The sequence below is a fragment of the Staurois parvus genome, unplaced genomic scaffold (genome assembly GCF_062004578.1).
Source record: "Staurois parvus isolate SC_StPar_1 unplaced genomic scaffold, SC_StPar_1.0 ptg000277l, whole genome shotgun sequence".
NCBI classification, from domain to species: domain Eukaryota; kingdom Metazoa; phylum Chordata; class Amphibia; order Anura; family Ranidae; genus Staurois; species Staurois parvus.
This window is the reverse complement of record NW_028318073.1, coordinates 1,030,207-1,054,941: the sequence shown is the minus strand read 5'-3', so window position 1 is coordinate 1,054,941 and position 24,735 is coordinate 1,030,207. Positions and strand designations below refer to the sequence as shown.

Sequence of the window (24,735 nt, the reverse complement as noted above, 5' to 3'; positions counted from 1 at the left end):
AACCAGTGTTTTTCTGTGTACATTTAAGTGTTTTTACTAGGCAATGTGCTGGATTTTATTCCCTGCTTTACAGGGAAAGAAAATCAAGCAGATCGCAGTTGACAGGACACAGCTCTGCCTTATTTACATAGGCAGAGCGGTGTCCTGTCTCTCTCTTTGCCGATCAGCGTGTGTGGTCTTCCATTGGCAGGCACAGGCTGATCGGCTTCTGCTGTGACTAATCACAGCAGAAGCGGTGCACGTGCACCCCCTGCACCTAGAAGTCCAAAATCACACACACACACACACACATATATATATATATATATGATTTTGCACAGAATGGTCACCCTGTAGCAGTACATCTGCTATAGGGTGGCTACCAAGTGGTTAATCAAATGTGTATTGAACAGCAAAATGTTTAGGAGGTGTAAACAGTTTTCCTGTCAATGTGCAGAAATCACGTGTGCATGGAAAATGTTTTAGTGGTCCTAAGGCCTCCCAGGGACCCTAGAAAAATTGCAGCACTAGTAGAAGCTACAGGCTGAATTTACATCTTTATGCTGGCATGCACCCCATCAATAATTGCTGAAGGATTGAAGGCTGCTAAGGCTACAGGCAGATCAGTCAATGATTCTGCAGGGGATGGCACTGAGGTGCACTTCTGTCAACTGCGATCAGTCAAACACAGCTTTGAAATTTGGCCCAATCCTGTAAGTGTGGTAAAAACCTCCTGGCAAAAATCCAAGGGGAAACACCACCCGAAGGAGCCAACCTCAACAGGAAACACTGAAAACTGCCCTGTAACTGTTAGTAGATCGAGAGTCGGAGAGATTCTATTAGGTGGGACTGCTCCTCTTAATTTTGTGATCTGACATTTACAAATGAACGTCTTTTGGCAATAACAAGATTGTATGTACCTGGATAGAAAACTGGTTGCAGAAGCAAGTTCAAAGGGTGGCGATAAGTGGTATATTTTATGAATGGTCTAGAGTTGTGAGCATGGTGTTCCAAGGTTCTGTCCTGGGACCAATTTTGTTTAACTTGTTTAAAAATGATATAGAGGTTGGAATAAGCAATTCAGTAGTTCATCTCAGTGTTTGCTGATGATACAAAGCTAAGCAGGGCCATAACTTCACAACAGGATACAGCAACTTTGTAAGAAGATTTAGTTAAAACAGAGGAGTGGGCAGCTATATGGCAAATGAGGTTTATTGTTGAAAAATGTAAAGTAATGCACTTGGGAGCTTAAAATATGAATGCAAGTTACACGCTAGAAGGAGAATCAAAGGTTGGAAAATAATCTGGGAGTCCTACTAGATGACAAACTCAACAATAGCTGCAGTTAGCATGGCTACCAGGTTATTAGCCTGCATTAAAAAGGGTATTTACTGAAGAGATAAAACTTTAATTCTACCAGTTTACAAAACTCTTGATTATGATGTCCAGCTTTGGTCCTCTGGAAGATGTGCTTGAACAGAAGAGAAATATTCAGAGAAGGACAACAAAACTAATAACGGGGTTGAAGGACCTCAGTTATGAGGAATGACTACAATGTAGATAATCATATCTACATTGTAGTCATTCCTTATAACTGAGGTCCTCCAGCCCCGTTATTAGATTGTGACAATATAACAAATCTTTAAATGGGACTGTATATTGGGAGAAAACTAATCTAAGTTCTCTAAAGACGACAAACAACCACATGTTGAAGTTAGGTTAGAAGCAGTTAAATCTAAAACTGCATAAGCGTTTCTTTACGGTAAGGATGTGGAACTCTTTTTGGTGATGTTTGGGGGGGAGGGTGTAGATAAGTTCAAAAAATGTATAGATGTGTTTCTTAGTGAACACAATGTATAGGGTTATTGGAAATTGTGACAAACACGATGAAATGGATGGACCAGTGCCTTTTTTTAACCTTACCAACAATGTAACTATGACATGTTGCACTGCAAACACGAACATCTTAGCTGAGTATACCAGGTAAAAACCTTAGGTACTCATGAACTAGCAGCTGAGAGTAGGAGATGTTTCTTGTGCAATATTTTTATTGCAATATTTTTATTGGGAAATAAATTAAATGTGAGGCAGTGTACAATCAACATACAAGACAATCCGATAGCACACTGCTATACACTCTCATAACAAGTTGAATGCTAAAAGATGAGATTATTTAAGCAGTCAGCAACATGAGCTTTAATTCGTGGAGCAGCATATATACTGTCGAAACAAATATTAACCACTTGCCCTCCTGAAGGTTTACCCCCCTTCATAACCAGGCCATTTTTTGCGTTACGGCGCTGCGTTACTTTAGTTGACAATTGCGCGGTCATGCAACGCTGCACCCAAATGAAATTTACGTCCTTTTTTCTCATGAATTGAGCTTTCTTTCAGTAGTATTTGATTGCCTGTGGTTTTTTTTGCGCAATAACCTAAAAAACACTGACAATTTTGATTAAAAAAAAAAATCTTTTGGACTTTTTGCTATTAAATATGTCCAGTAAAAAATTTAAAAAAAAAATCAAATTTTGTCATAAATTTAGTCAAAATGTATTCTGCTACATGTCTTTGGTAAAAAAAAATTGCAATACATGTAAATTAACTGGTTTACGTGAAAGTCATAGTGTTTACAAATGGCAGTATAGATAATGAGATTTCTTTTTATACTAGTAATGATGGCGATCAGCGACTTTTAGCGGGACTGCGGCGGACATTCTGACACTGGGGGGGAACTAACTAGGTGTCACTGACACCTCAGTCACACCAATACAGCACTGACACTGTACTAATAGAACTGAGCAGGAAGGGGTTAATGTGAGGGGCGATCAAAGAGTTAACTGTATGCTGGGAGTGTTTTACTAGGGGGCAGGGGGTGTGTACTTCACTGTAAGTGCACTGATTGAGATGGCTGTGCTGTGTACAGCCATCCCGAGCAGTGTGCTCGAGCTGACAGGGAGGAAGATTTGTAAACAAAACAATCTTCCTCCCCTTCGGAGATGCTCGGTAATCACCGAGCGCCGGCGGGTAATTACCCGCCGGGACCCAGTGATTGACATCCGCGGCAGAAATGGCGGCACGCGCCCCCTACCCGGAAATGTGAAATCACGCATATATACGTGATTTTGCGCACAGGTGCTGCACTGTAGCAGTATATCTGCTATAGAGCGGTCGTTAAATGGTTACCGCATGGAGAAGGTAACCCCACGGTACAGGAAAACCGGAGCTTAAGAGAACCGAAGTACAACACGTGTAGTGTAGGCTGACATACACTGATGGTAAATACAGAGACAGAAAGAACATATAGAAAGATGAAGAAAACAAAAAAGAAGGGGGAAGAGAAAGGGCCAGCACATATCCACACTATGACAAGATATGACCTGCTACACCCAATCAGTTCAGTCAGGGTATGAACAGAGACTTGCTAAAGAGAGTAAGAGATTTTTAAATTGTTACATTGTATGTGGCAGCAAGAACTACTGCAAATGAGGTGGAACCACACGTCTTTTGCCAATATGGGCAATGGCGGGAAGATGCTACCTTACCTTGAAGACAGTGCGCATGTACAACACTCCATCTAGTGACACAGGACTCAATTCCTCAGTATTTGAACCTGTTCTGTGGAGCCCTGAACAGTCACACCAATTTTAAAAATGTGACAGATGCTGCGGGGAGAACCCCCACACACTGTCAGGGGGTAGAGGGGTTTCATCTCCACCATGTTACGCACCAAATATGGGTGTAACATGGTGTAAAGGTGGAGTTACCCTTTAAACTACCATTAAAACAAAATTTGTCTTTCAGCCTCTAGACTCCACAGACCTTGTGCAGGTAGCCTTTTACCCACTTGAGTACCAGCCTTTACTACCCCTTAATTACCAGACCATTTCTCTGTTTCCAGTGTTGTGATACCGTGTGTTAACTTCTTTATTAAGAGTGATAGTATGAAAAGTATTACATAACTCAGTCATTTGACCAACAATATTGGTCCTGAAGCAGCAATATTAATTTATTACAGTGAATAGCTAATATTGTGAAAAGTAGCACTAGGGAGTCAAAAATGCCATAGTCAAATCTAGTAAAAGTTTGCCCACATTCAGTAACTCTACCAAAAAATTGTCAAAGCCATAAAGAGTGGGGAGGACATATGTTGCTAGCAGGGGAAAACTAAGCACCCTTTCCTGCAGTGGCATTTACAGGCGATGTTGCAGAAATAAGAACCCTCCACTTTGCTGTATGGCCGGTTTCCACCACATGCAGTCCAGTGCATTTACTTTCTGCATCACAAATACATGAACAATAGGTTACATGGGTTCCGGTACAGTCAACAAAAGTAGAACATTCTGCATTTTTTTTTCAGGGAATTGTACTTAAATGCGGAAAAACGGCTGGTGGGGAAATGTCATATTTTTTTATTAAAAATTGTTCCACAATATCTAAGAAAGAATCCAAAGCCTGGTTACCTTAGCTGACTTCATACCAAGGGAATGCCATTACAAACTGATCAAGTCCTTATAAAAGTCCTGTATATAATACAGCTAAAACTTGGAATAATGAGTCTTGTCCCAGAGCTACTGTCAAGATTGCGTCTGATTATGATCATGTGTGCCACGCCATGACAGCGGGCAGGGCTTCGTGGCAAAAAAGCATCTTTAGTTAAGTATTCTTGTTATATTTTCTAATATAGTTACATTTGTTATTTGTATCTGTCATTACTTAATTAAATGTTATACAAATAGGTGTTTGTGTGAGCTCTCTTTGTTTTGGGGTTTTATTCAAGATGTGCAAACTTCTGTGAAAAAAATAAAACAGTGAAAAAGCAAAAAAAAAAAAAAAATGAAAAAAGAAAAGAGGAAAATCTGGAACACATGAAATATCTGAAACGCATTTAAGATGCACCGTAACATGTAAGAAACGTGCATGCAGATGCAGAAATCTGGAACACATGAACTATCTGAAACGCATTAAAGATGCACCATAATGTGTAAGAAACGTGCAAGCAGATGCAGAAACGCATTCCGGACTGCATTTCTGTAGTGTGAATCGGCCCTAAAGATGTAGGATGACATGCTAATGGTTAAATATTTATTTCTATTTTCACATATAGATGCTAATTGTCTAAAGACATCTGGGAAATAAGTAATCAATTTACTGTTTATCTGCTGAAGAAAGTATTCGGTAAAATATAAATAAACCCACACAGTGAGTAAGTGACTCAACAATCTCACTTACCAAGTCTGCATTTTGTACACCCATGTACTCCATGTAGTCTAGAGGAAGCCCCTGCCGAAATTCAACATCCTCCTCAGCTGCAATCTGCAGGGATGCTGGCAAGAGCTAAAGATACAGGGTAACAGAAAATAAATGATAATTTACTATATTCATTCAAATAAAGGAACTGCAGTAAACAAACAAAAAAACTATTACAAGATTCTAGCACAACAAACATGAACCATCTTACCACTTAGTAGCCATCTTTAAGTGCAGTTACCCAGTGCAATACGATTTTAGTTTGGTACAGTCTGATCAGTGAGCACTGACTTTCCTAATAAATTTGAATTGGATTTCCACACGCTGCACTGTTTACTTTAGCTTTCCGGTTTTACTTAGTTTGTAAAAGAGATGATCTCCTATATCTATTTCTTTTTTATGTAACTGTATGAATAGACATGGCAAACGGCAACTTCAGCTACATACTGTATATAAATATATATAAAATTACATGCTGGCAAAGCTTTCAGGTCCACTTAAACGTCTAGTTCACACCAGAATGGGTTGCAGGAAAGGCGTCTTTCCTGTACTGTGTTCATACCACACTGACTTTGCGATCTGTTGTGGGTGCCAATACATTGTCAGCGGAGCCCCAAACACAGATTGCAAATGCAGTGCTTGTGGATGCCAGATTTTATGGTACCACAGTGTTCAAATGAATGGGCTGTCAAGTTGCACTGCAGGGGAAAGCACAGAAATGTGGATCACACTCACAATTCTGATGTGAATCAGCAGTAATGCTTTACCACAATGTATCCATTTCATTCTTGATTTTCTTTACATCAAGCTATACGAGTTAAGAAATTGCAACAGACACTTCCCTAAACTTTCAGCAAAGGCAAACAGAACAGAGTGGTGACTAATGGTTTTCAAGGGATAATTTGCACATATTTTATTGGGAAGCCATGTTGTACACATGGAACAAATGCCATCATGTCTGATAAGGTTGCATGATCAGGAAACTCCCTGCTTATGCATTACACACACACAAAGAAATGCTATAAAATAAGAATATTTACAAAAATAAATATCTTAATAGTTTATGTTTATCGACTTAAAAAATGCAAAGTGAGTGAACAGATCAGAGAAATCTAAATCAAATCAATATTTGGTGTGACTACCCTTTGGTTTCAAACCAGCATCAATTCTAATGCTTGCACACTTTGTACATACACAAAGTCAAGGATTTTGGAGGGTTAGCATCAGGTGCATGATTAGCCAATTATACCAAGCAGGTGCTAACGAATTTCATTATGTAGGCTGAAACACAGTCATTAACTGAAAAAGAAACGGCTGTGTAGGAGGGTTAAAAGTTGGTGAGGAACAGCCAAACTCGGCTAGTAAGGTGTCACAGGTCATAACTGAGCACAGCAACAAGACACAAAGCAGTTATACTACATAAGCAACGCCTCTCCCAGACAAAGATTTCAAAGCACTGGGGTTTCAAGATGTGCTGTTCAAGCTTTTTTGAAGAAGCAGAAAGACACGGGCAATGCTGAAGACTCTAGACACAGTGAACAGCCAAGGAAACTTAATGCAGCAGATGAAAGACACATCATTCTTATTTCCTTTCAACACTGGAATATCTCCAGCAGTGCCATCAGCACTGAACTGGCAGAAACCAGTGGGAGCCAGGTACACCAATCTACTGTCCAGAGAAGTCTGTCCAGAAGTGGTCGAAATGTGGCTAAAAAGCCATACCTCCGACGTGGAAACAGGGCTAAGCGACTCAACTATGCACAAAAACATAGGAACTGGGGCACAGAAAAATGGCAGCAGGTTCTCTGGACCGATAAGTCAAAATTTTAAATATCTGGCTGTAGCAGGGAACAGTTTGTTTGCCGAAGGACTGGACAGCAGAATAATAATGGCTGTCTGCAGGCAACAGTGAAGCATGGTGGAGTTTCCTTGCAAGTTTGTGGCTGCATTTCTGCAAATAGGGTTGCAGATTTGATCAGTACAATGGTGTTCTCAATGCTGAGGAATACAGGCAGATATTTATCCATACCCACAGGGAGGTGTGTGATTGGCCCCAAATTTATTCTGCAGCAGGAAAACCACCCCAAACATACAGCCAATGTCATTAAGAACGATCTTCAATGTAAAGAAGAATATGGATCCCTGGAAGTAAAGATTTGGCCCAATCCCCCCCCAGAGCCCTGACCGCAGCATCATAGAGTCTGCATGTGATTACAAGAAGAGAGAGAAGGATTTGAGGAGGCCAACATCCACAGGAGATCTGTAGTTAGTTCTCCAAGATGTTTGGAACAAACTACCTGCTGAGTTCCTTCAAAAACTTTGTAGAAATGTAGAAGAATTGATGCAGTTTTGAAAGCAAAGGGTGGTCATACTAAATTTTGATTAGGATTTCTCTTCAATTCATTTACTTTCTACTTTTGTTAATTGATGAAAACAAACTATTAACACGTCTTTTTTCTGAAAGTATTCCTAATTTACAGCATTTTTTCACATCTGCCTAATTCTTTTACACTTTATTATATTTTTTCATTGAAGCATATCAGACAAGAAAACCCATAAAGTTTCACAAAAAAGACATCACAATGCATAAAAAAACACTCAAAATGCATTAAAAAGACATAATTACTACAGGGCAGGAGCCACACCTGCTGCAAATTTTTGCCAAGATTGAATTACAGAAAACACTGTGCATATGAGTACCCACTGGCAGTAGTGTTTATTCATGCACACATATGGGCATATTTTTCAAAACAAAGTTTGAAGTTGTAAAAATTACGCTTATACATGTGCATGAGTAAAAACCGGTGCTAGCGGTTACATGCATACAGGCTTCCATAATTCCTGTAGTGCGTTCCTACGGGCAATAGGAACTACAGCCTTACTCTTTACGCCCATATGCTGTAAATTGCAGCAGTTTGTAAGTCCTAAAACTGGCACATAAAGTAATCCTGCCAGTATCCTAATGGTATTAAACATGCTACAGCAGTTGGATGCAGATAAGTATTCGTGCCTGCACATACCTTTTGATGACACCCAAGTATCCCTGGCTCCCCAAATCCTGCAGTACTGTAACTTGCAATTTTAAGAACTTTCTGAGAGCTGGACGACTTCTTAGTGCATGTTCCCCCATTACAATGGGTGGGATCATGAAGTTGTTCCATCAGCTCCCAAAAAGTGTAAAAATTTGCATGTTACAGCACCCCAGAATAAATGCCACCCAGTACACAGAAGGCATCTAAAGGTAAGGGCAGGCATACTTTAACTTGCTCAGCGCCTTTAGGAGCTTTAATGTATGCATGCTTTAATGTCAGTAGCAGAAAGTTAATATTTTATTATTAAGGAACATGTAAAAGAGAAACAGCATCTGTCCATTTTGTCTAGTTAAAACTGAGAAAATGCCTTCTCACTTTTTCCAGTAGGTCAATCCAGCTATTCTTCTGGAATGAAGAGATAGTTATGTGCAAAGAGTGGACATCAGGAAAACAGTCACCCTGGTGAATGAACCCTCGAGGGAAGTAAAGGAGGTCTCCAGCTTCCAAAACCGTCTCCAGAATGGGCTCTCCAATATCATGGTCTGTGAAATTAGCTGCTCAAAATTAAACAAAATCACCTTGTCACTTGGGTGCAGCCAAAGCAAACTGAAAGAAAACTTGCTTATTAAATTTGTATATAAAATGTGTCTGTGCAGAGCAAGTAAAAGTGCTCCTAGTATTAGCAATAATTGTCAAAGTAAAAACCGAAAGACAGCCCCATGTCAAAAAATAGTGTAGTGCAATATTAAGTGCTAAAGTAATGCTCTTTTTGTTTTGCAACTTATCTAGATTGCACAAATGGCAGCTCACTTGTGATAAATATTTCAGTGGGCAATTTGAACATAGAATAATTAACTAAACTCACAACTGTGGCTTGTAGAAATTCACAATTAGCTGAATGAAACCTTTAAGGAATATTTTAAAATATAGGGTGGAAAGAAACAAAAAATGCAAAATACCAGGTCTACAGTATCTGTATACGTAAACCCAAACTGAATAAAATTAAGGGCTTCATTTATAATAGAAAAAAAGACTGCTTTTGCTATACCGCAGCCTGCATTTTACAGTCTATTTTTAAGTGCATGCCACTGCATGTAGATGCAGTGTATTATGGGATTCTCTCTGCTAAAACAGGGTACACATGTATTGAAATTCAACTGCCTCAGCAGGATTTTGATGTGTGTGTATCCCTCTCTGTCAAACGGTCCTAAAAAAACAGCAATCAATTAGCACATGCAGCCGATGGCTGCAGCACTGATCAGGGTATTCTGATAGCTGGGGAGTCTTCTCACTGTCAGGATACAACAGCACAGCAAAAGGAATTACTTGTGTGGATGTGGGAATCTGTCTTTCTTTTTTTTTTCCGTTAAATCCACTGGTTGAATGAAAAAAAAAATAACTCTCCATGTACAACCAGCATTACATAAGTGGTCATGTGACTGGGCTCCCCACTGCAGCTTTTGCACTTAATAATTTTGGCACATGTGTAAAACACATCTATGTGATTTATATTTATATAGTGCCCCCCTCCCCATCTTTTTTTTTTTTGAGAAGCATTATGGCTGTGATAAGCTCATACTGTTGTTTTTTTAAAAGTGTCCTCTAAGGCTACGTTCACACTAGTGTTCTGTGCAGGCGGCAGAAAGGCGTTTGGGAAGCATTTTTACCACTTCCCAAACGCCTCTGCCAATTCTGCACATTACAGCACATGGTGTTGTTCTAACGGGAGCATTTGCGTTGCGGCAAAACGGACGCCTCTGGTCTAGTCAGGAGGCGTTAAAGCCTCCTATTCTAGTCTATGGTGCCGCTCCGCAAACGCCCGCCCGGCGTTTGCGGTGCGGTTGTGGGGCGTTTGCGGTGCGGTTGTGGGGCGTTTGCGGAGCGGTAACACCATTCAAACTGCATTATAGGCGTTTGTGGGGCGTTTTTAACGTTCGGCAGATGCCTAGCAACCGCCACTAAACCGCGCATGCACTTTGTATCATATTCTATTTCGATAGTTTCATAATCAGATTGAAAAAAAGACACAAGTCAATCTAGTTCAACCAATAGAAAAAAATGTAAAATGGAATATACAGAAAACCTCCATAAACAATATTCTATGCCCAGAGTTTTCTACTTGTTTTCACCATTTTTCATCTGTTGTCATCTCATGCATTGACTTGCTGATTACATGCATGCACACCAGGACAATGATTACAGTGATATCCTACTTTAATTCTGTTTAAAATGCCAATGGCAGCATTTTCTTGTGTTCTGCTTTTGATCCAGCTTTTGCTTTTCCATCTTCTCGTATCACCAGGTCCCCTGATGACTGGCCTTGACTTTTGCTGTAAGTTGGCTTCTTGACTTGAAAAGTGCCACCAGAGCCACCCTTCTCTGTAAATTTACAGTACAGCTGGTGCTGTACTGTAAATAACTTGATGTTATGGCACCAGAAAGCATGTGTGGTGGAGCTAGGAATAATGGGACTTGTAATCCTAAACAGGGAATTAGGAGATTCACAGTGCACGCTCCCTGACCAAAGTGCCCCATACACAGGTAATGTAAGTTAAAGTCTAAAGACTTTGAAAAAATTCAGACTGTGAATGAATAGTAACCTGGTTAAAAAACATATTTAGAGAATAGTGTTTAATTCATACTCTGAATGCTGTAAGGTTATCAGTGGTGTACCAATAGGTTCACTGTGGTGACATTTACTTTCAACCTATTTATAAATATAAAGAATTTAGGATTACAAGTGCCATTTCAGTAATTGAAGATAACAGCATAGCTTCCCTACAGGCAGTGGCGTACCCAGCACAAAGCTCTTTTGGCCCCACTTCTCCTGTGTGTCACAGGAGTGCACTTAGTTGTGCACTCCTGTGACCCATATTCAGCTGACAGTGGGCTAAAGTCTGCTGATGGCGGATGTCACTCAGCTGGTCCAGACACTGGAGGGATCCCAATATTAAAGTCAGTATCCACCCAGGTGCCCAGCTGGCAGCTGGTTAAGCCTCAGTGCACTGTTGAGTGCCTGAGCCAGCTACTCCTGGCCCGTCCACAGTCTCCACAGAGCGCAGAGCAGAGCCGATGACTGACAGTCACTGGCTCTCTGTTCACTGAAGACCGAGAATGAAGGTATCAGCAGTGTTTGATCACTCAGTTCTCAGTATTAACAGCGGGGGACCAATGCTGCATCTACCTAGGGGAGTATGACTGTTTGTTTTATTTAATCTCACACTTCTCTTTTAATGTATTTTTAATTACCAAGGAAGAATGCAACAACTTAAAGTTGGTGGAAACACAAGAACACCAAGACTAATGGGAACAGTGACAGAAATTATAACATGTCACAAATGGAGTTCCAACTTCATCTATATCAAATTTTGGGTGGACTGGCTTTTTAAAATAAATGCAAAAATATGCCAAGATTAACCCTGGGTTGTACAAGAGGCAAATTATGTAATGATTGTGCGCAATAGGAACATGGAAGCTGTACGTGACAGCCATCTTGTTAAGGTCTCTGCCATTTTGTTTCAAGAGCAGTGATCTTACTCCTTCCCTCCTCCTGCAAACTATGGAATTTGTATCCATGACTTTTAACAAACTTTGAAAGAGCCTCTTATCTCAATCAGAGATGCAAAGAGACCCGGTTAGAGCTGTAAAACATTAATTGAGGTCTGCAGGATGTCTGTTTCCAGGAACCATGAAAAAGTCTTCCCTATGACCTATCGTAAAACAATAATAGCTCAGTCAAGCCTGTTACACATGACCTGGAAGGCCATTAAAGCTCTAGGAATGCAGAGCGTGCCGTAAAACATCTATTCCACAACCTAACAATTCCACATACAATTCATAGAATTCAACAGGAACAGGACACATTAATATTACGTATGAATTGAATGGGGAATATATCATACCGAACAATTAAAGGTCATACATCACTATGTTAGCACATACAAAAGGGGAGAAAGCAGCCTCCTCTCTCTTGGGTGACAAGGTATGCTGTGTTTGGTATCCCTGGATATGAAATATAATTCTGAATATTAATATGTCAATTTTTGGAATACCACTTGCACATCTTGAAAGTTATTAATATTAGTATAAAACTATAGTTGGGACTTGGTCATAAGCTTGGTGACCTCCCAGCACCCATCCCTTAAACCGGATGATTGGTCAGTCAACACCCCTTTGATATGACAGAAAAAGAGATGACAGGACTTGTTAAAGAAGCTCTCGTTTTAACATCAACCAAGAGACACCCAAGAGAGCCACAGCAACATTTTTGCTGGGATAGTTGGACTATGCTAAAACCAGGACTTTGCAAATATTCTCCATTTTCACCTTCTTTTTTTTTTTTTTTGCATTATTGTTCTCTTTCTGTCTTTGTAACATCTTTCTCTGTAAAAAAATTTAAATTGCACCATTTGACCTTTTCATTAATAAACCCTATTTTGAGTGTTAAAACTATCTCTAAGGCTTTTAATGCAAACTAAAAAATCTCTGTCTCTTGAAGACTGCTACTGTATATAATAGTCCTCTTAATTTACCTGTCTGTGGTGACAATGTGTGTTACAGACGTTTATTGTTCACATTTGTTCTTGCCAACATTGTGAAGGGTTGACGGACCCAAAGCTATTTGGTAGCAGTTTGGAGTTTGCAGGGTTAATTGTTAATTAACCTATCCCAGTGACAATCCCTCTCAGGCTGCTGGCACCTAGACTGTGGCCCTGAAAGCTAGAAAATCTTTGTGCAGGGTGCAGCTAAGAGTGGCATTTTAATGCAAGTGACAGCGCGGTGTGAGATTGGCTGGTCCTTTGTCACAAGTTGGTGAGAAGGGCAGCGGTCGGGCACCGCGTTCGTCACATATTACACAAACTCTGAAAAGGTTTCCGGCTAAGCCACCAGTCTCTTCACATCTTTCGTTTCCTAGCAGTACTGTGAACATTAAAAATCAGGTACATCAGTGTAACTACACCTGCACAACCAGAAAGGATTCCCTCTATTTATAAAGGGGTGCAGGTCTGGGCACACCCAGAAATTTCAGTAGTATAGAACCCATATTGCAAAACTACAGAACGTAACTTATAGCAAGTCAAGCTACAGTCATAGCAATTACAGGTCTTAATAGACCCTGAATAAAAGAAGCATAGAATAGCTCTTTTATTGGCCTCCAAGCTTGACAAAGGACCGGGCATTGTCCGGACCTGTTTATGACTAAGCTGCATATTTCACTGACTGCATTTTCGGAAGCTATGCAATAAAAGCTATGTTAAGCTTCTAAACGGGAGTTATGTGTGCGGAGTACGTATATGTTGCCTGATTTGTAACTTGAATTTGCCTTTAAGGTGTGACTTTCATATGAAGCATAATTGTAAAGGTATGCACTCCATTTGGAGCACTCTGATTTCTTTGAGACTGGATTCAGAGGCTCCCTGTGACTTTGTCATTTACTTACAAGAATAAAGCAGTTAACCACAGAAAACATCAGATCTAAATAGAGATCAAATCTGCTTGACTTCTGGACGTTTGGCCAAATTAAGCATTTTTGTGATTCCCTCTCTTAGGCTTTGGGCTTACTGAATGACTTGAATGCGTCTGAAGGCCCTTATTATAGGGAACCAACAAATTGTTCTCTAGCTTTTATAAAAAAAAAAAAACCTTATTCTCACTCGAAATTCCCTGCTCTGCCAAGATGCCCTAAGTGAGAGACAACTAGCGGTACAGCTCTTTGGGATCATTAGAACAAATTAGTAGCTCCAGCCTACATTTCGTGGACTAATATAAAAAATTGAGGGGTTCAATTATAGGCCTATAGTTAAGTGGTATACAGTGCCTTCGGGGTTACATTAGTTCTGGCCATGTCTCTAGTGAGTGCTGGAGAGCAGGTAAAACCAATCTGGTTCTTTTGGCCATCTCTATTGAACTTAAGCCAGCCATACATGGATGGAAATTCGGCAGGTTCAGCAGGGAACGGACAAATTACGATCCAGGTATGGCCAGGCTGATTGTACCCAAGTTGATCCATCAATTAACCAGCATTTTTCACATATGATTACTGCCGGCCACTATAGCCACTAGTAGTAATCTTTGTTTTCTCCTGGACAGGAAGTTTTGTTTTTTTTTTATCTTACCTTTGCACATAACTTATCTTATTAAACATTTTTTTTTTTTTTGCTTTTTTAAACTTAAAAGCAGAGGTCCAGTCAAAAAAATAAATGAATAAAAGTCAGCACCTACAAAAACTGTAGCTGCTGACTTTTGAAAAACGGACACTCACCTGTCCCTCCATACAGCGGTGTCCTCACACTGGTCGGGTTCTCCGGCCATCCTGTGTCCCCAGAGCCGTTATATTCAGTGTGGGCACCCAGCTGTGACAGTTTGCGGCTTCACAGCCGGGTGCCCACTGCACATGCAAGCGTAGCGAGTAGCTCTCCCCACCAGCTCTAAGATCAAGAACAGAGCGATCACATGACTGCTGTTTGCACAATTCTCGGTCTTCACTGAGCATAGAGTGGTGACTTTCAGTCACTGAAAGGGTTAATAGTTAACCGTTTGCTTGGTGCCTACTAACTGGTTTATTTTTCATACAAGATTGAAATGCTGTTATCTATGCACACATTTCTTTTCTGAGAAATTGCAGAAGTCACTACTCTGTTGCTTTTTTGTTATGACTAGCCATAGAGTAGTTTACTGAAATCTCTTTACTGTATTCTGATTGGTGCTTTATGGAAACCGCCTGAAATATGCAGTGTTAACATTTATTACTTATTACTGATCAATAATAAAGTAGCTGAATTCTGCCTCACACATGCTCTCTGTTCTGCCCCTCCTTTTTAGCCCTCTGTCGACTGAACCTAGGTCACAGGAGTGCAGAAATAAGTGCAAACGAAAAAATTTGTTGAGATAGGCATAAATCTGGACAGCTCTCTGAAAGTATATAAAGCATAACTATTACTCTACAGACAGTCACTTGCTTACCACTTGAGAACTGAGGAAGCTGTTCCAATGTATTCCTTATCTTATTAAACCTTTTTTTTTGCTTTTTTAAACTTAGAGCAGAGATCCAGTCAAAAAAATAATAAAAGTCAGCAGCTACAAAAACTGTAGCTGCTGACTTTTGAAAAACACTCACCTGTCCCTCGATCCAGCGGTGTCTTCACACTGGTTGGGTTCATAGGCCATTCTGTGTTCCCAGTGCTGGCAGATTTAGTGTGGGAGCAGGTACCTGTCAAAATTCAGCACCCCCCCCCCCAAAAGTGCCAATCCTTAATGGAAAGCAGGGGGGCGAAGCCTTAAAAGTGGAACTTCCCCTTTTGGGTGGAGCTCCACTTTAACTGTGTAGTTACGGCACCCAAACAGATGTAGAAGGGATAGGGAGGCTTTACAGCTGCCTAAAATACTAAAACTACAAAGCCAACAGATCACTGTAAAAAAATAAACACACTTGTTTGTTTACCCAGTATTCCAAAATAATGTGCAAAAAGTGCAGAGCTAAAAACTATTCTATAATTATACAACTACCAATAAAAAGTGAAATAATAAATTATGCACATATAAAACATCCAAAAATTGATCCACTTGCACCTCAATTGAATTTTGGAAATAATTTTTCAAATAATATTTGCACAATCCAATTGATGTGGACATAAAAAAATTACAAATATTATTTTGTTCTACTGTCCCTCTCCTTTTAGAAAATATAGTTGATTTTTTCTGAAGCATGTGGTATTGAACAACTGAAGGAACACAAAACTTGTCTCTGGCAGCTAATTATCTAAATGTGACATGAAATAAATTGGAAATTGATTTTAACACATCTTGAACTGTAATATATTGCAGCACATACAGTATATCATTAGCAGGGCTTATTTCACAAAGTAATCTAAAGAGCTATCACTGCAATTGATATGAGATTGCAGTAGATTTGAACTAGAAGGGCTTGTGTCTTTTTTCAAGCGCTATATAATTACCTGTAATAAATAAATAAAATATTTCTGATAACCAGTCAGGTTAGTTGAAATAGAAGAATGAGATTAAAAAAACACAAACACGAATACTCACCTATGAGGCTGCAGCATCAATCCGATGCTTCAGCTGTCCCCACCAGCTCTAAGATCAAGAACCGAGCGATCGCATGACTGCTGATTGCGCAATTCTTGGTCTTCACTGAGCTGCCCTTCCTTTTTAGCCCACTGTCAACTGAAGCTGGGTCACAGGAGTGCAGAAATAAATGCACTCCTGCGACCCACATGAGAAGCATGGCCATAAAATCTTTGGACATTCTTCTCCTTTAAGAAAAGAATTGTGACTGGACTACAGCACTGTGGAATGATAGAAGAAGACAAAAAATCTGTTGAGATAGACATAAATCTGGACAGCTCTCTGAAAGTATGGAAAGCAAAACTACTACTCTACAGACACAGTCACTCCCTTACCACTTGAGAACTGAGGAAGCTGTTCCGATGTATTCCTACAATCAAAAAACAAAATAACTCTGGTTATAAACAACGTATCACATACATATCTAGGTATCTTAAAATCACTTTGGCAGATGTATTAATATTAGATTACTCCAGGACTGTATATAAGAGTATTAAAGTGGTTGTAAACCCCTATCTATACCTAATGAAGTGACTGGCCTCAGGTGATACCCAGAGATGAAACAAATTCTCCTATATAAGCTGTACCTGTGTATCAACAGCCCTCTCTTTAAAACCATTTATTTGTACAGCTTGTCTGAGATTTCAGAAAGCAGAGGGCAGCAAACTGAAGTTACACTCTACAGAGCTTACTGAGAGCTGATTGGAGGGAAGGGACACCCACCTTTACACAGCGAAAGAATTGAGGCTGTCAATCACAGGCTGTGTGCTGGAGAACCCTCCCTTGTCACCTTTTTTCTCGGTGTCAAGAAAATTTGTCAGAAGTGACATGCTGATAACAGAGGAAAAAAGAAGAAGGAAATGGCAATTTGTTCCCTGGATTGAGACACATGACAAAGTTATAAGCTTTGTTCATATTTCATGTCGAGAATTACAACCACTTTAAGGCCCTGTTCACACATACAGTGGTGACCTGTGTTTCACCGACTGGATGAATGCAGGTCACTGCTAGGACTCACAAAAAAAATAGTTTTCTATTGGACCAGTTCACACTGCAAGGCATCCTGGAGATGCAGTGCAGTGAGCTTCAATAAAATGCAGACATGCTGCATTTTATTGAAGCATAGGAAGGGATTGCATGTCACTGTACGGTAGCACAACGACATGAATGAAGTGTCACCTTTATGCACCTCAAATTAAACTGGTGCCACGAAAAAAAAATTTTTAATTCTTTATTTTGAAGAAATAGCATGACACAATATTTCAACAAATACTGTTGAATGGAATGTAGATGAAACATTGCACACCATAAGATATATAAATGAGTAACCGTACAAAACCATGTGCTAAGTGCTGCTGTAATAAGTACAGCAAATAGGAAGTCAGCAGATCAATTTGTCTACATCCCGAAAACATACTATCTCAATTTTTCATGCTTGTTATTGGGAAACAAAAATCAACACCAGAGCGGAAAGGTCAATGTAGAAAATGGGTAGACAACATGAGGGATTAGATAATAGGAAAGGGGAGGGATAAGCAGAGGAAGGAAGAGAGAACAGTAGGCAGGTAGATAGATTAGTGGGAAAGAAGAAAAAAAAAAAGCGAGAAGGGGGAGATTAAGAGAAAGAAATCCATCTATCCTCCTGACTTTACACCTGTATCCCACTGTCCCACTAGGGAGCATGAAGAGTAATGCAATTGTTCTTCTTGGTTGGGAGGCCAGCACAGTCTGGTCTTTGTAAATGAAGTATGGGGTACAGATTTTTCAATATTTACTTGCTTCTTAAGCATCATAATTAAATATTCCATCTCTTGAATCTTATTGATTCGGGCGAGCCAGTGTGTTTTGTTAGGAGGGGGATTACTTTTCCATAATGCTGATGCAGGCTTTTGCCATTTTTATAGCGGTTATTTGAAAGAGGTGTGTCATGTTGGAGAAAAGCTGCTGGGTTTCCTCCATGAGACACTCCCGTAAGAGTCTCTACTGTCTGCTCCACCACAGTCCAGAAATCTCTCAGCTTGGGGCACTCCCAAAATATGTGAAGTAAAGACCCCACAGAATTCTTACATCTCCAACAAGTATTTGAGACCTGGGGGAACATGCGATGCAATGCCTCTGGTGTCCTATACCATCTAGTAAGACGTTTGTATCCTCCCCTCCTGGTACCTGCTAGCCAATGAGGCCTTATGAGCACAGAGCAGAATTCTGTTTTTCTATTTTTGGTGAGAAAGTCATATTCAGGTCCCTTTCCCAGCGTTGTAGGAATGGGAGTTCTTGTGGTGCATGAGAAGCTTTCAGTGAGGCATAAAGATGAGAAAATGAGTACCGTAGAGGCTCGACTGCCATACATGTACGTTTGAATGGGGAAGGTTCCTGCAGAGTTGTGAATTCAGCAGGTAACAAATGCAAGTATGCTCCCAATTGTGCCCTGCTTAAAAAATCTAATTGAGTGAGGTCTGCTCTATCTCATGAGCTGTCAACAAGCTGCGACTTCTAGAAAAATGCAATAAACGAACATGTCCATTCTTTAGGAGAGATGTGAAATGAGGGTCTTGGAGCCCTGGTGGAAATTCGGTCGATCCTATTATGGGTGTCATAAGGCTTGGATGCGGAGAGAAAGTAGAATTTTTAAAGATAGTTTTGGTCACCTGGAGTGTTGATCCCACCAACGGGTGTTATCTAATCGTTGTAGGTAACAAAGACGTAGGGTGCGAGGGAAAAACAGCCAGGGGAAAGTCTACAGTCACCCTTTCCACGTGCACCCACAACTGTGCATTGTGCGTTACACACCAATCGACCACCCTAGAAAAATGTGCTGCTTCGTGATATTTTACGGGATCCAGGAAGCCGGCTCCTCCCCTTGCCTTAGGTAGACAGAGAATATTTCTCCAGAGACACGCTGGTTTGTCTGCCCAGAAAAAATTTCAGGAATGAAGATCTCAACCCCTACAGAAATCCGGTGGGAGTTTTACTGGTAGAGGTTGAAGTAAATAGTTAAGTCTTGGCATTATATTCATTCTTAGAATGTTGATACGACCAAACCAGATAAACACTGTCCCATCGTTGAAGATCTAATTAGATTTTTCGTGCCAGAAGGGTAAAGGTAAGTTCAAATACTCGTCTTAGGTCCTCTGGAATATATTTCTTCCCAAGTATCTTACATGAGATGAAGTCCACTTAAAGTGAAACTGAGACACAATCTGCTGCTGAAGGGAGTGGTATATAGATTCCCAGAGCCTCTGATTTGTAATAGTTTATCTTGAAATTCAAGAGGGTTTCATAGCATTGAAGTTCCTGCATCAGCGACGGTAAAGAGACAACAGGTGAGGTCACAAAAGAAGATCAAATTATCCGCATATGCAGCTAATTTCTGTTCCGTGCCCTTGACAGGGAAACCCCAGATATCTGGGTTGGCTCTGATGGTCCTCAAGAGGGGTTCCATCGTTAGAATAAAAATCAGAGGTGATAGGGGATATCTCTGCCAGGTCCCATTAAGAATGGGAAATGCATCTGAAAGTACCTCATTAACTTTAACCCTCGCCAACAGAGTTGCGTACAGCACAAAGATCTATTGCAGCATTCCCATCCCCATGCCTATATGATCCAAAATAGCTCTGAGAAAGGGCCAGGAGAAGAGCACCAGTGGAACCTGCGTGGAGCGGGAGTAGTGTACTGCAGCGTTGTGTATTGTCTCTGCATTCCCTATCTGGAGTAAATCCCGATTGGTTGGGATGTATTAGCGAGGGGAGGAGGTGTAACATTCTGGAAGCCAAGATTTTAGTAAATATTTTGAGATCCACATTGAGTAAAGAGATGGGACGATAACTGGGGCAAAGAGCTGGATCTTTCCCTTCTTTGTGTATCACTTTGATGTGAGCCTGCAGAGAAGCTTCTGAAATTGTATGACCCTCCCGGAGGGACTTAAAGGCTGCTGTAAACCTGGAGGCCAATTTAAAGGTCTGTAGTAAGGTAGTGTGTAGCCATCAGGTCTTGGGGCCTTGCCCGATTTCATGGACATCAATGCCCCTATAAAACTCATCATTTGACAATGGGGCTTCCAAATCTGAAACAGACTTCGCTGACAGGATGGGAATTCCCGAAACTCGAATGAATTCTCTGGCAGCCTATTGCCTCTCCTGCTGAGAGAGTGAGGAGGAATCTCCTGCTAAGTTGTATAGGGAAGTGTAATATTCCCAGAAGCTATGGGCAAAAATATGGATGCATTCCTAAATGCACAAAATATAACTGGATACTAATTTTTAGAAATAATAACACCAGGGGTAGTTGATCCAGGGATTGTCTTATAGGGGATCGGCAAGGTATTAATTTTTTTTCCCACTGGAGTAAATTTGATCATGCTTTATTGGGGTTACCTTCTTCTGGATCAATTATGGCTATAGAACAGTGTACATGTATATGGAGGTTTTCTTTTTGTGTGTGTGCGCTTTTTTTATTTTATTGGTTGAACTAGATGGACTAGTGTCTTTTTTTTCCTGACTAACTATGTAACTATGTAAGGTCAAATGCACCTGCAGTGAATTCTGAATGATCTCAGAAGCATCTCAAACTGATGTCAAAACAGAATGCTTTGTCCATTAAAGCCTGGTGACTCACTGGGGTTGTGCTCCCATACAAGTACAACAATAACACACACACACAAAATATTAACAAATGTACTTTAAAATTTGTTATGCTACCAGTTTTCCATGCCAGGAATATGGGTAGTGAGCAGGGCCAGAATGTGCAGTTCTAGAGTGAATCAAGCTCACTTCTGAGCAGCAGGACTTCTGCTGCCAATTTAATGGATGATGTAGGTCATGGCCATGGTATTTTTTGACTGAATTCTCATCAGGTGCCCCAACAACTGAAGGGTCCAGTGATAAAAGGACAACTGAATTGCCCCGAGCTCTAGGATGTTGTTGTCAAAATGGGTTTCTTCCAATGAAAAAGTCCCCTGCACTGAAAGAGCATCAAGGTCTGGCATACATTGTGAAAATCTTCTAAGTCTTTATAGAAAAGGCCTTCCATGACTCAAGCACTTGGTCAGAAATCCCCCACGCCAAGGAGAGTCTGGCCATGGAGTTCAGATGCATAGTGCGGTCAAAATACCAAGTCTGTTTGTCCCACGCAGCTGATATATTGAGTTGCAACAGGCTGCAGTGAAACTGGCTGTATGACACTGCCTTAAAGGAGGCAACAATTAGACCCAAGACTTTCATCATGCAGACACAAAGCAACATAATCTCCTGGGCCCCAAGGACCTGGTATGAGAGCGGAGGGAGAGAAGTTTGTCCCGAGTTATGAAGATCCTGGACAGGCCCAGGTACTCTAACCTGTGACATGGTTCCAGTAATGACTTATGCAGGTTGAGGACCAATCCTTCAACAAGAGATCGTCCAGGTAATTCACAACATAAATCCCTTGAGCACAGAGCAGAGCTAATACATAGTCAAGGACATTAGTGAAAACCCTGGAAAGGGGTCGAGGACAAGCTAACGCGAAGGCCACAAACTGGTAATGCTGATTGCCCACCATAACATGCAAATAGTGCTGATGGGAATTTACAAGTAGGCATCCCCAAATATTTACTGACGCCAGAAAGATCCCATGAGGGAGGCAATGACCAACTGGCAATTTCCTGTGAAAAAAAAGGTGAGATTTTTAAATCCAGAATGGGCCCGACTCCTGAAAACATTCTTCCTTTGATACAGGTGTCATGACCCCTAGAGACAGAAGGTGAATAGCTGCAAGAACCACCCCCATTTTCCAGAAGAGAGGCATGTTTAAAAGCATGAAGTGGGGAGAAGTTTAAAGGAGATTTGATCACAATTTACAAATAGCGATTCTATCATTGGCAGAAAACTGGTCAGTCTCAAGTTGCTTAAGAAGACACGCAGCCCATCAGTGATGTTGGATGAAAACTGGTTCAATGTTAGACTGCGTAAGGAGTTCTTTACTGTTAGAGTAGTAAGGATGCCAAACTCCCTTCCACAGTTGGTAGTTTCAGCCAGACGTTTTGATTTTTTTTAAAAAACGTTGAGATGGGCACCTTAGCAAACACAATATACAGGAATATGGGAATTGGCAGTGATATAATCATATACCACATACATACACACACATACTCACACACACTCAGGTTTTACTGGATGGGCTGTTGTCTTTATTCAACCTTACCAAATATGTAACTATTTAACATCCGTCAGGCTGGAGCTAGGATCACATGCTTAGTCCAGACAGCTATGGTCTGACAGACTGCATGGTGGGGCTACCAAGAAGTGAGACCTAAAGGGGGCCTTTAAATTCTGGTCTACCAGGACGCTGAACAGTATTATCCACTACTAGGGCTGTGTTGGTAAAATAAATAAATAAAACAGCTTCTTCTGTTTCACACAAGCCCAAGTCATACTGACACTCTGCGAACTACCTAGCACACCTGGCACCCAAGGTTGATATATTTTTTTTTAACCAACCAACCCCCCCCTCCTTCCCCAAAAAATGGTCTGAGGAAATAAAGTGGCACGTACTGCACCAAATTCTGGGTATGGTCAAACTGGGCTAGCAGTGGGAGGGGCTTCAAAGGGCAAAGTAGTTAAATAAAACCTCCCCGTTATACTCACCATGCATATGCCATTACAGTCCTTTTACCCACAAAGTCTGCTTTAATGATAGAGCCACAAACAAGGAGTGTAACAGACACATACTGTATAAACCTCAGCATGCTCATTTTTTGAAAAATGAAACCGTTCCATTACGTAACCTTTTCTATACACAGCCTACCTTACAGAAGACCTTTAGGAGTATATAATGTACTTAGTGAGCAGTAGTCAGGATATGCATTGTAAAACACAGTGGAGGATTTATCAAAACTGGACAGAAGCTAAAGCAGCTGTGCATGGCAACTGATCAACTTCTATCTTCTTGCTTCAAATGATATCTTCTCCAGTTTTGAGAAATTCCTCTCATTGTCTATAGTGCAGGGGTCAGGCCAGCATAACACACAGCCACTTTACAGAATACAACCAAAATTACCCCCTCTTCTCAGTACAAATCACCCCCCCTCCTTCAAAGCCCATATCTGTCACAGTACAAATCTCCCTGCACATCCTTAAATACCCCCTCCCAGCCTACCCAGTAAAAACCCGTCAGTAAAGTTTCCCATCCAGCACAGACTAAGCACCCTAACACAAATCCCTGAGTACAGACTCCCCTCCCACCACAGGCCGACTTCCCCAACACGGACCTCTAAGTAGTGACTTCCCTTCCAGCACAGACCTATCAATACAGATCAACCTCCCAGCACTCCTCAGTACAGATTCTCCCTTCCCTCACTTTCAGCACAGACCAAACCCACAGCAAAGATCCCTCAGCACAGATGGACCCCTCTTCCCCAAGCACAGACTCAGTACAAACGAACGTTCCCCAGCACAGACCCTTCAGTACAGATGGACCCCCCAGCACAAAGTCCTTAATACAGGCTCCCCCCAGTACAGACCTCAAAGTACAGACACTCCCCCCATTCACTGCCACCAGTACAGACCCCCCAGCAGTAAAACCCCCCTTCCCCACAATACAGCTTTTCTCAGTACAGACACTAGGTGCAAAACCCTTAACAGAGATCAACAACCCCCACCCCTAAACTTACCAGATGACTAGTGGAAGATCAGAGTGAGAAGTCCTGCTTTCTACTCTGTCATAAGAGCAGAGCACAGAAGGCGACTTAATCTCACTCTGATCTCCTGCTGTCATTGAAACAGCAGCACAAGACTAGCTGGGGGTGCTGCAGCTGCCTGCCATGTCATAATTTATGTTGCACCACAGAACTGTGCTATACAAAAAAAAAATTGAAGGTACCCCGCAGCACCCCTAGTGAGTGTGCACCTGGAGCGGACCACACTACCTGCACCTCCAATAATACCCCACTGCTGATGCTCATTTTCAAATAATAATGCTAATATAAAAACTGTTCTTCCAATACAGCAGCTTTACAGACAAGGCATAAACATATATTTGAAGTATACAAATACCCCAAAAAAAAAAATCAAGTAAATAACAGCAATATATTACCAGGACAATCTTGTTGCACACTAACCTAGGACTGTAGACTCTCCAGTGCTTCTTGCCTTCCAGCTGAACTATAAAGGCTTCAATGTCATCATAATGGGGTGCAAAACCCTGAGTGGCAGGAGGGGTCAGATACCTGGACCAAGAAAGAAGAAAAGTCAAACTGGCATGTAGAAGTATAATTTGTATCTTTGTGTATTATACTTTTCAATATTACAAGCGGATATACTGTAGAGTAACAATATGAAAGACATACTCCCCCCAAACTGAGAATGTTTGACTATTCCTCCAGAAGCGCATTTGTGCAATCAGGCACTGATGTCTAATT

At 40.9% G+C, this 24,735-nt stretch overlaps 1 protein-coding gene across 1 annotated transcript in view; it reads right to left on the bottom strand.

The window, feature by feature from the left end:
* Window positions 1-24,735, bottom strand: part of RIOX1 (ribosomal oxygenase 1) — a 103,963-nt gene that overhangs the window by 36,011 nt on the left and 43,217 nt on the right. Inside the window, exons 7-10 of the mRNA XM_089681766.1 lie at window positions 24,436-24,543; window positions 16,679-16,713; window positions 8,634-8,812; window positions 5,209-5,313 (exon numbers count right to left, since the gene is read on the bottom strand). Of these exons, the coding sequence (XP_089537892.1) occupies window positions 5,209-5,313; window positions 8,634-8,812; window positions 16,679-16,713; window positions 24,436-24,543 (427 nt within the window). The remainder of the gene's footprint in view (window positions 1-5,208; window positions 5,314-8,633; window positions 8,813-16,678; window positions 16,714-24,435; window positions 24,544-24,735) is intronic.